We start from the raw sequence: 12191 nt of genomic DNA on the forward strand, positions 1-12191 counted from the left end.
TTACGATATAGATCTATATCTTTGTGCTACTTGGGAGGTGCACTTGCACAGAGCCCACTTGGAAGAATAGCCCATAATTGGCACAAAAATGGGCCAAAAGGGGTATGAATTCAAATTCTCGCACAGGTTTTTATGTTACGGCTCTGTGCATGTGCATACAATTAGAAAAAAAAAACATGTGCGAGGTGAGACATATAACGAAGAGAATCGTATTGTGTCCGGAGCCGCTGTTTTAGGGTACCTAGAGTCCTAGATCACCCTTTGGCCAAAGCCGCTTGAAAGGTAAGCGTATTCACTCAATGTTAAAGAATGGCAGCGGAATTGATAGCAGCGCCATCTGAGAAGCGGAAGGAAAAACTTTCAGATTGATGGGCGTGGCTCCCCCTTCCTCTACTGCTGATTACGTCACTTTTCCACGGATTTTCGCTGCTAAATCAGCCGTCAATGATGTGAGAATTAACTCATCACCAAAGAAAGCTTTTCAAGCGGCGTTACTATCGAATTACAAAGGAAACCGATTCATCATTCAAGCATCGTGATTTAAAATTTAATTAGTCATTATTTAATATAGCTGAATTGCATTTCATGACCATCTTGGATTAAAAATGGTGAAATCACCATAAAAAATCAAAAAACTCAGATATACTATTTATACCTCAACTTTCCGTCCATAACCTTAGAATTATATATCTAGTTTTTTGTGAATATAATATAAAATATAGGAAAATAAGGGCAATTTCCGACATACCTGTTAACTTTCGGAAAACTAAGCATATGGATTCCCGTGTTAATTTTGAAAACATCATACCTGCAATAAAATTTTGGTTATCGAGACATGCCTAATATAACACCAGCTGAGATTTTAGTTCGTCCTAAAAAGGCTCTTTTTGATAATTTGAGATAAACAATTAGCCTAAAAACAAACCACGAGCAGCCGACTTAATCTAGCGTTTCCACGTGAGTAAACAAAATGGCGTGGAGTGGAAAAAAGACGATTCCTTCCCGACGCAAGCAGCCAATCACAGGCCAGCAGCAGGAGTTTGTCCTTCCTGAACATAGGGGGCGCTGATGTCATGTTTGGATTCCGGTTTTTCCGTAGGACTGTTCACGCTTACTCTTAATGCAGCTTTGCCCTTTGGCAAATATACATTCGATTGTGAGATTCGAAGTAAAACAGGGTTACCAGATTTGAAAATATAATTATAATAGTAGGGTTTACCAGACGTACTCCTTTTCGTTATCATTTCAAGCTTCCTCCTTTACGTTTCGGAAAATTCGCGCTTTTGTCCTACTTTTCACGGATGTGTGGTGTGTTTTTCCGGAATTATTTTCCTTTTTTTTTCCTTAAGAAATATTTTTTTCCCACTTTGAAACATATATCTTCATTATAATGAGTGTTTTTGTGGGGTTTTTTCCATTGCCCAATAGCCGTCGAAAATCCTAGAAATTTTCTGTTTTGGTTTTTTTAGTGGTTCTGTTTTAGTCCCGAAAAATTACTATTGTTGTCAGTTTTAGCAGTAGGAATAGTAGCGCCATCTGTTGTAAAAATTGGGAAAGTGACGTCACTAAGGGGCAAAAGCTTCTAGAATGGGGTTAAGTTTTTTCTCGTTTGCCCCGGGGTGCACGTGCAGGCATCCTCCTTTCTCAGTTTTCGAAGCTGGTAACCCTACTCCATATAATAGTGAGTATTGATGTTACAGTTGAGCTTCTTCTGCCATCTCTAAAATAAAGGACAAACTACATGTCGTGGTGGTCATCTCTCTCAAAAAAAGCTGCAGATAATGCGTTTTTTTAAGGTGCAATCAGTGGATTAGAGACAGAAAAATACGGTATATTTTGTAAACATAAAAGATTAGTAATTTTATAAAATGTTTCTGGAAGAAAAAATAAATCACAAACCCACAATCTAAATTCATGCTTTGGACAGGACGTATGGTCATTGTTTTTATTAGAATTTCTGCCGTTTCTCACTAGCGTCACCTATAGTGTCGATTCCATAAAGTCTGATGTTGAGAGTATTTTGAAAAAAGGGGGTATGAAAACATTTTTTTTGTTGATATCCCAGCGAGCCTTCATCTGGTATCTCGAAGACGGCCTTTAATTTAGATGATGATGGTAAAAAAATATCGAATTCACATACAGGTTGGACGAATTCCTTTATATAACAAAACATTGAACATGTAACATGTGCCAACATGGGGGTTTGAAAGTTTTCTACCATGTTCGCGTGTTTTTTTATTGTTGTTATTAATCAATGCCCGCATAATATTAACTGATTAAATTAATCTAATGTTTTTGTGACGCATCACATGTTGTGGTGTATCATGCAAAACTCGTATACTGTGTTGCACATGAGCATGATCCGTGTTATGCTTGTGATGCTCGTGATGAAATCCCCACCCCCCTTTGAGTAAGCTAACATTGCGCAATATCATGTTTTTTTCCCATGTGTTTCACGAATGTTGCTCATGATTACAGGTTTCAGTTCACCCTATACTTGGAGGGCTTGCTGAAGAGACGTAGCTGTAATATTGTCAACAACTGTAAATAGCCATGAGTGTCCCTGACTACAGTCAGTCCGCAGAGGATCATCGCACTCTATTGATTCTCGTCAAACAGATAGGTAAGCGCCACTATGATCTATTATAAATGTTGTTATGGAGATCGAAAGCCACTGCTATTAAAGCACGCATGAGATTGTACCATAGTTTTATGTTAGCCCGGCGAGGAGAAAGCACGCTCACGACAGCGGTAGACGAATTTACTCCACAAATTTACATGCCAGAAGAAATAATACATATCCAAATCAGTGTTTCAAACAGCTATAGTATTTTCCTTTTTTGGCGATGTGTTGGCAATTATTTTCTTTGACAAGAAAACATCGTGACTAGAAAAAAAAAACTCTGCTTCACTCAAAAGTGAAGCAGAGTCATGTTTTCAGACGTCTTTCTTGCCAAAGAAAGAAATGGCTAACACATAGACTGAAAGGCTTATTTTACTATGGCTGTTAAAATGAAAAAATGACTATAAAAACCGAATAACTAATACAACATTCTACACTAAATAAGTGATCAAGATTAGAACAGTTTTAACCAAAGATGGGATAGGTGCTCTCAGACAGACTAGAAATTCAATTACAATTAAAGTGAAATGAATTACCTTTAAAAAATTACGTAGAAATTAATTACCTTTTGGGTGAGATAATACGCATGAGAAATGCAATGTAAATAAACCCAAAATATGAAGAGAACAGCAGCTAGATACATTTCAGAACTATATCAAGTTCCTTCTTCAGTAGCCAAGAAGAATGGAAAGATAGCAAAAAAAAAAAAAAAAGCAAACTCTATTGGAGAAAACCTTTATATAAACTGAGTTTTTGCCTTTTTGCTATCTTTCCATTCACGTAGGTTTCTGAAATTCAAGTTTTTTAACCAATCTATGGTGCCATTTGTATTTTTAGGGCATAAAAATCCTAATTGTAGGTATAGAGTAAACTAATAGTATATCCGATTTTGTTATAAGCGAGCTCGACTGCAAATATTTTTTATATATTTTTATTTTATTTTTTGGTCAAACTCTACAGATTTGATTTTTTTAAATCATTTCTCGAACTAGATGATTTGTATTGATTCAATTTACATTTTTTTAGGTAATCAGATCAATCAAAAAATTTTCAATAAGATATTCGAGAAAATCAGTCGCATCCAGCAAGTCAATATACAGGAATCTGGTGTCAAGAGGCATGTTTGGCTACGGTATCGTAAATGCTATCCAGTGGAGAATAACGACTGGGGAGATTTCCAGACCCATAGAAAAGTTCTTGGTCTGATATCTGTTGGTGAGCATGAATGTTTTTATAAATTTTCATTAGTATTTGCATCGTGAAATTATTATACATATCCAAGGTCATTCATAAATTTTTGTAAGGAGGAATAAATTTTATTTTCTCCTCCCTTCCCCACTTTAGTTCAATAACAATAGTTCTATTCAATTATACAGGGTGCATGAAAAATCAAAAGCCACAAAAAGGTTTGGTTTGTACCAAAATGCTTATCAAGGCGCCAATTTTTTCCAAAATAAATGATAAAAAAATTGAAATTTTGCTCACAGATGGCGCTGCATTGCAACAGACTTAATTTAACTCATAAAATGTGACAAACAGCTCATAATTAATGTTTACTATGATCTGCATTACATACAACTACCACATTTATAAATATGAGCATCCTTTCACTCATTCAGATGTAGCCCAAGCTGAAAAAGGCACATATCGAAATATGGTAGTTTTATGTAACGTAAATCATAATAAGCATTAATTATGCACTGTTTGTGTCCCACTTCATGTGGGATTATGTTGAGTTTCTCATGATGCATCACCATCTGTGAGTAAAATTTTGAATGTTTATTGTTTTTAAAAAAAAACTTGGCGCCTCAACAAGTATTTTGGTGCAAACCGCTCCTTTTTATAGATTCTTCATATACAGTGAAACCTTGCTACAACGATACTCAACATAACAATAAATCCCTCTACAACTATATTTTTTGTAATCCTGTTTGGAATTGCCTATATGGTTTAATTCTAAATTCCTTTCAATGCAACAATATCTTCCACTACAATAAATCCCTTTAACAATTACTTTTTGAATAAATTTTGAAATTGCTACAATGATAAAAAAATCCCCTTCAATTTCTTCACTAGTTTCTGTACTTCTGTGATAGTCTAATAACAGCAGTATTTTTCACATCGTGCCCCCCCTCCCCCCCAAAAGTGTTACCGAAGCTGCTATGAAGCTACTTTTTGTGTAGTACACAAAGGTTTAATACGGTAAATTTCTTTACAGAAGTGCAACAAGTATTTGAATTTATTAATTTACTAATTACTGTAATTATGATTCTTTTGCAGCAAAATTTAACTTGTAAGTGCAATCTGACTTAAATACCAAGAACAGCATCCTGATGGACCAGAATGATGTTACTTCTCGATATAACAATAATCCCTCTGCAACAATATTTCTTCTTAATCCGCAATGCCAGTGTTATTTGAAAATATAATTTTTGAGAGTAATTTCTCGCCTCTCCGAAATTTTAAGGGGGGTATTTTTTTTATCAGTGAAAAACACCTATTAGAAAAAAAAAATTACCTAAAATTTGAAAAGTATTTTTCCACCTCAATGAAATTGGGAGGTTTAAGATTGATTTTGCATGAATATCACATCTAGATGCGTATTAGCGAACACTGCACAGAGTATTGTTATATCTTATATCGAGGTTTCACTGTACAAAGAAACTGTGCAACTTGAAGGGAAATTAGCTGTGTGATTAGTTTTAACATCTTAGTCTTAGTACCTGGACTCTATTTGAATTTTTTTTCAAATTTAAATCAGAAAAAATTTACATAAATTAACTTATTATGTAAAAATTTCAAATTTCAATGCTTTTTTTACCATATTTCATTTTATTTCATAATTTTATGAGCATATATAACAATGTATTGCCAGTGCACCAGAGTGGCAAGATGCTTGTCTTCCACCATGAAGGTTACAGTCAGGGTCCATGGGTTCAACCCAGGGGAAGTACATAGAAAATTTTTTTTTTACCTACCATAGCTGGGGTGGCCCCCATAGATGGGGGACCTTCATTTCCCACCGAACTCCATTAGTTTGAAATTGCAATATGATTAGAATTGGTGTGTGGTAAAGTAGTAGTAGTCTACCACCATTATGGGAAAAAATTTACTATAATAAACGAACTGCAAACGTCAGCTCAAAAATCTGATTTGTAAAAAAAGTGTCAGAAATTAGGTAAAATGAAATTAAGAAATTTGAATCTGTTCAACTGAAAAACACTGATCAAGATCTGAAGGAAAGGGCTTTATTTTTTTGCCATGCATTTGCCTTCATTATAGGAAGATCATTGCAAAAGTATGCCCACATGTACATGGATTACAGCAAAGAGTGTAGACCCATTACAGAGTATGGAAATGTTTATCTACAAGGAAAAGAAGACCTTCTAGCCTCCCATATAATTTTGCAGCCTGATAACAATAACTTACAGAGAAAGAAAAGAAGTTTGAATAACCCTTAGCTTCAGAAAGCGGAAAATAAATTTCAACGGGAAATAATATCTGAAGTCTTGATAACTATAAAATAATTTTTTTCCACATTATAATATTGACCCATTCCATTCTTTGGAAAGTGATAACAATAACCGAATGATAACATTGTCAGTGATTTTAATAAATGGCATCGACTGTATCTTGCCACATATTTAAATTCTTATGAGGATGGCTAACAATATCTGTGTTTGGTACCACTTGATAAAGTATTGATGAACTTTTCGTTATCGTTGCTTCTTGTGTGGTATACTAAAGTGTACAAGTGATAAACCTAGGGCAATGCATCTGAATTTTGTTTATCAGCTAATCAATTAGAATTTTTTGCAGCGAATAAATACTCAAAAGCTGATTTTTTTGGTGATACTAACAATACTAGTAATGCTGCTTAAGAAAAGATGCCAAAAAACAGTGGCATAAATTTGATGGCACATGATAATAATTTTCCCTCTCGATATAACAATAATCCATCTAAAAAAATATTTTTTCTTTGTCTGCAGAATATAATTATATCAGGGTTTGACTGTACTAAAATTCCCCATGGATTTCAAAAATGTTATGAATGTTTTTAATCATGTATATTTTTTTATAGGAAAATGTGGAAATCAAAACGACATCAAAGATTTATGTGCCGAACATAACACTCTCCAAGAAAAATATGGCAATACTCTGTACGATTCTCGTTGTCTTGTTTTCGGCATGGATTGTTCGCCGTCCAGTTGTAGTTCGGGTAAGATGTCGCTCGAAAGTGAAAACTTAGCATCACCCGAGAGTACGTCATCTCCATACATACCGAATGGTGAAAGTTTCAAAGGTGACGAAATTGATTCAGTGCCAAAAAACTCAACAGCTTTCAACAGTGATAAAGATAGTGGTATGTTTGAGCAGCCATATTCTTTAGCAGATGGTGACAGCATTGTAACCAATGGTACCAGCCTACATTGCGGTAATACAACTTGTGTCTCTCTAGATCCCAGTGACCTTCCAAATGTAAATTTAGTGAAGAGTCCCAAAATATCAACTATGAGTGAGAAGCAGGTTTCTCGGGATGTCAGTTTGAGCAGCTTAGGGAGTTCTCACAGTTCGGGCAGTCCAACCGTTGATGGGCTTTCTCCAGCAAGTTCAAGAAAGATTATGGTTTCTTCTCCAACTGTGAAGTCAAGGAGCACTCATTGTATACTGTACCCTAGTGTCGATAGCTGTGACCAATTGGAGCACGATGTGAATGAGCTCATTTCATCATTGTTTTGGGTTTTAGAGTCTAAGCATTTAGACCAGTCATTCGAAAAACAAGAGAAGGTTCCACTCTTGACTGCGGCTTGTGAGAAAAAAGATTTTGTTGGAATAGATACTGACACTAGGTAAGTAGTAAATGGATGACTTTAAAATATACATTTATTAAATCAAATTTTATGCACATATACATTGAAGAGCCATTACATTTTTTGTTAGAAATCATAATCTGGTCGGCATCAAGTCCCTCTTAAGATCACCCTGAATTCTCAGGCAAAGTGATATTATGAGACAGAATTTGCTGGAAGTACCTTCCTATCATAATTACTCTCAAAAATCATAGCACTGTAGCGACCTCTTGTAGGAACTGTGACACCACAGTAATTGTGACTCCACACTTTAGGAACTTTTACACTTCTATGATGGTAACCTAGTAGCGATAGTTCCAATGAGGAATCAAATGTTTTTACTATTGTGTGGCAAGAAATCATGCATAATGATGTCCTATACTTTGTGTTTGTGGTAAATAAAATATGTACATAATCTTCTAATCGCCATGCATCACCTACACACTACCACCTACACTACTGACCTGGGCATGATTTGGACTTCAAACTTCTCTAGGTAAGCATGTAATCATTCTGTTCAAAATGAGCAATCCACCTAGCATCAATCGTGTCATTATAAAGCTCCTCTTGGAGAAATAATCTAAACTTGAAGCAGGGCACAGTAGCCCAGGTTGACAAGATACTCTCTCAAAATACCAAAGAATGTTTAGAGGTGTCGTGAGTTTGATACCCAGTTCATCCTTGTCGGAAAACTTTCCTGCCACAGGGAGACAACAAAAACGATGACATGACCGCAGAAAAAATTGTTACTGCAGGAAGTCCCACATTGAGGGGTTAGCGCACCAACCTCTCGATGAGTACAAAAAAAGCAAGCCTGCCATGCGGAATTGGCAATAAATTGTAGGTCCTGGTCTAATTAGCCCTTGTGTGCAGGAAATGACAATGGTGCGACAAATGATCAAATGATCAAACTTGAAGCAATATATACATCCAACTAGAAGTCATAATTCTTGACTGCAATGATAACTGCTGATGACACGAAATTCAACCACACTATCGCCAATATTGACACTGATATTTTATAGACAGTTGAAGATTTGGTTTTGGAACCTTCCCCAGCACAAAACACGTTTGATCCCATATTTAAATGAGAGCAAATCATATCTAAATCTGTATGCTACTGCTGCAAGGCTTGGAGACAAAAAGCCATCACATCTTCTAGCCCAAATGCTCAAGTTCCCTGGATGTAATTTTAACATTGTGGTTTGTGTAACTCCCTTTTTAACATCCAGCTATACTGGCTGTCCTAAGCAGAATATGTAGAAATCTGTGATGTACGTCACAGAACAATTAGTGCTACTGCAGAACGATCTGGAAAAATTTTAAGAGGTGGTGTAAAAAACACTATTATGGAGATTTTTACCGCAGAAGGCTTGTTGCAGAACAATGCAAAACATTCTGCTTTGGGGCATGTACAGTCCCGTTCACCGCACATAAGCTATAAGGAAAGATGATTTATTGGTTTTGTGGTCTAGGGCACTCACCCGGCAAGCGAGAGAATGTAGGTCTGATTCCCACAAGGCCAGTTGAATTTGCTTTCTTGGATTTATCTTCACATCAGCCAGCTGTTAAAATCTTTGTAGTAATAGTGGAGAGTGACATCTTTGGAAAAACTGATTACTTTGAAAAATAATAAGTAATTCATAAAATATTTTTTAGCTTCTTCCTAGCACATCTCTCTAATCCAGACTGCATTCTACTGTACCTCGTGCATCTCCAATACACAGTGAACTACTGACCTATGTGTCAACTATAAAAAGGGGAAAATATTCCAGAATCCCTTAGGCTTACAATGATTGGAGACTAATGAGTGATGTCACATAATTGCTAATTTACATGTACTTGTGACACTTTCTAAAAATGTATATGTACAAGTTATCAATTATCTATTCAAACTCAAGTTGTAGAAATATCATCTAACTTGATAATTACATGATAAATTAATCATAAGTATATAGGGACATCATTTGATCAAAAATAAATGACTATGATTCTCTCAATCTAACATACACTGATTCATTCACACACACAATGCACATTCTACTCAGTGTGCTTTTTCAAAAATAGACATTCTGATGTGCTGTGCCATCAATGTATTTGAAATACATTTATGCTATTTGTTCTTTATCAACTTTATTTGTTTTTAATCAGTTTATCCAACAAAAGAATTGTACTTTACAGAAAGTTCGCTTTCTGATGGTACAATAGCTGCCGCTTTTATAAAAATCATGTTAGGTTCATTCATTTTGATTCTTATAACTGATGATCTTTCTTTGTTAGAACAGTGTTTTGTTTTGCCGATTTGATTGCTGTAAGCGGTGGCTGCTGTGTGTATTTGGGCTATAAGTTTTACTTGAACTATTGTATTGTCTTCAGGTTTGCTCATTTCTGTAATTTTTGCTTTTGATCAAGCAGAGAGAGAGGAGGGATAGTAATGTAATGACTAAGTATAATGATATATTGAACCCCCCCCCCCCCCCATGCCAAAAGCAAAAATGTGCAAATTTCCAAAATGTAGGAAATGACACTAAAATGCTTTATCACCTGTTTCAATAGGGGTTAAACATTTGCGTTTCTGGCAAAACTTAGATAGTGAAATAAGAGATCCAACCAGCTGATAAATTCAAAAAAGTGAAAATTTTCACATTCATGCTTCTGACATGAAGGGGAACGATATGATTTCATCTGGCTGATGATTTCATCTGTGAAAATATTCATTTTAAAATATTGCGATTTTTTTTTTTGTCTTCTAATTAAATTATAGGTTATGTGTTTCATATTTTTTGTTCAATGAATCGAAATTCATTTCTGAATTCCAGGGTGTATAAAAAGAGATGTATTGGTCGAATGAAAAAACATGTAGGAGATCTCGCTCTGCAAGCAGGATCGCCCGTGGAGGCTCTATCTTTATATACTGCAGCTTATGAGCTCTTGAAGTCAGTGAATGACTGGCTGTGGTTGGCAGCGACTTTTGAAGGGCAATGTGCTGCATCTATTGTTCTACTTTTTCCAACACAGAGCAGGAATCAACATCTGCATCGTAATTCTTCTTTGCCTGCAGGAATACATTTATCTAAGACAAAAGGTGAAGGTTAAAACCAGCCAAAAAATGTCATGAAATTTTAAAATATTGTATACATATTCCATTAAATACTGGCCCAGGGTTTAAGCTAGATAGCAAAAATTCCTTTAGCAAAAAAGAGAAATGGAAAAAAAGGCTTCAGCAAAATGCTAATGATCGATGGATGGATGTTAACTTGTTTTGTACCTCCTGTACACATTTTTGTGAAAGTGGCTACTACTATTTTTTACATTCTAAGATTTTCTTTTGCATTTTGCAAAAAATGCAACTGTAACGTCAACTATGTACTAACCTAATATTCTGCTGTTCAAATTCTCAAAACTTGAATTCTCTTAATAAATTCAACCTAATAAACTTTATTTTTATGTATAAATTTTTATATTTTTTGTCTTTGATTGTACAGGGTTGTCTAGAACTCTAACAAACTTATGGGGGGTAATCATACACATCAAAGCAGATAACTTTTGCAATAGAACCTTGGCTTGAAATACATTTATTCAATCAAAAAACAGCCAAGTACAAAAACCAGCCGCAGGTTACAGATATCAGGGAAAATAAACATGGCAATGTAACTGGCTATACAAGCACTTACAGTAGCTGCTCAAAGTACGTAACGAAGGAATGGTGAACCCTTGTTTTAGAAGCCTGGTGTCGAGTTAATCCTGTTAGCAGCAGAAGCAAGAATCCCGGCAAAAAGTTCTTCCTTTCATGTGTCCCCCAGATTTCAAGTGCTGTAGAAGAAGTAGTATAGTGGATTCGCAGGTTCAGGGAGCATGAAGGTCATGCTATAGGTCCACTACAGCAATCCACTGGCCCTGAATATGTTGCTGCTTTCCTGATGGTTCTCCCATTGCCGACTAAGTAATCGCGTTCCGACCAAGGTTTCATTGGAAAAATTATTTGTCTTGATGTGTATGATCATTTCTAGGAATTTGCTGGTGGAGTTCTTTACCACTCTGTATATTTTATTTGATATTAATGTTCAACGTTTTCATTTTAAATATTGTATAGTTTTGAACAGTCGTAGCCTTCCTGCAGGCAGTGACCCTGTCGAACTAAAAAACATGGGGAAAAATATTTTGTCAGCTGATGATATTACTGAAAAATATAAAGAAGCAATCACCCATTATCGAAAGGTAATATCCTTACACTAAAATATCTTGGCAATTTTTTTTATTAGTGTATTATATTCAGAAATTTCATTGAAACATTTCAGATATTTCTCATTTCAAGTCATTTGAAATTTATAGTGTCATATTTATGTTCACATATTTCTGTCAACATGCTTACCAGAATTCATCCATCGCATAGGGAGGAGGATATGATGGTAGATGGAGAAATGATTATTAGTGTTGCCACCTGTGCTGAATTAGGCAAAACAACCTAAGTTTTTTGCAGTTTTCAGCCTACTGAATTATACCTCAGTAGTGCAACTTACATAGCAGGACATAAAATTATTTTTAAGAATAAAAAATATGCAAAAAAGGAGAGAGTTTTAGTGAGTACCAAGGGCATTTGTGAATTTTTATCTATAATTGAAAAATATTAGTCAAATCTTGATTAATTGAATGCCCAGTTGATGAGGAAAAACTCTGAGTTATCCCAAGTTTAACTCATTGAATTACCCTACAACACT

General features: G+C 35.3%; 1 protein-coding gene across 2 annotated transcripts in view; it reads left to right on the top strand.

Annotated features, from left to right (window-relative positions):
• Positions 1-2049: 2049 nt before the first annotated feature.
• The window catches only part of brun (trafficking protein particle complex subunit brun), a 33625-nt gene continuing 23483 nt past the window's right edge, over positions 2050-12191 (top strand). The window contains exons 1-6 of one of the 2 annotated variants that reach the window (XM_089241102.1): positions 2050-2142; positions 2479-2623; positions 3650-3838; positions 6705-7473; positions 10293-10558; positions 11567-11691. In XM_089241102.1, coding sequence (XP_089097228.1) covers positions 2554-2623; positions 3650-3838; positions 6705-7473; positions 10293-10558; positions 11567-11691 — 1419 coding nt within the window. In that variant the 5' untranslated portion in view covers positions 2050-2142; positions 2479-2553. The remainder of the gene's footprint in view (positions 2143-2478; positions 2624-3649; positions 3839-6704; positions 7474-10292; positions 10559-11566; positions 11692-12191) is intronic. The other variant, XM_089241103.1, reaches the window with a different exon arrangement.

Source organism: Pholcus phalangioides, unplaced genomic scaffold (assembly GCF_987345545.1).
Source record: "Pholcus phalangioides strain wild (caught in Gottingen) unplaced genomic scaffold, Ppha-v1.0 ptg000013l_1, whole genome shotgun sequence".
NCBI lineage: Eukaryota > Metazoa > Arthropoda > Arachnida > Araneae > Pholcidae > Pholcus > Pholcus phalangioides.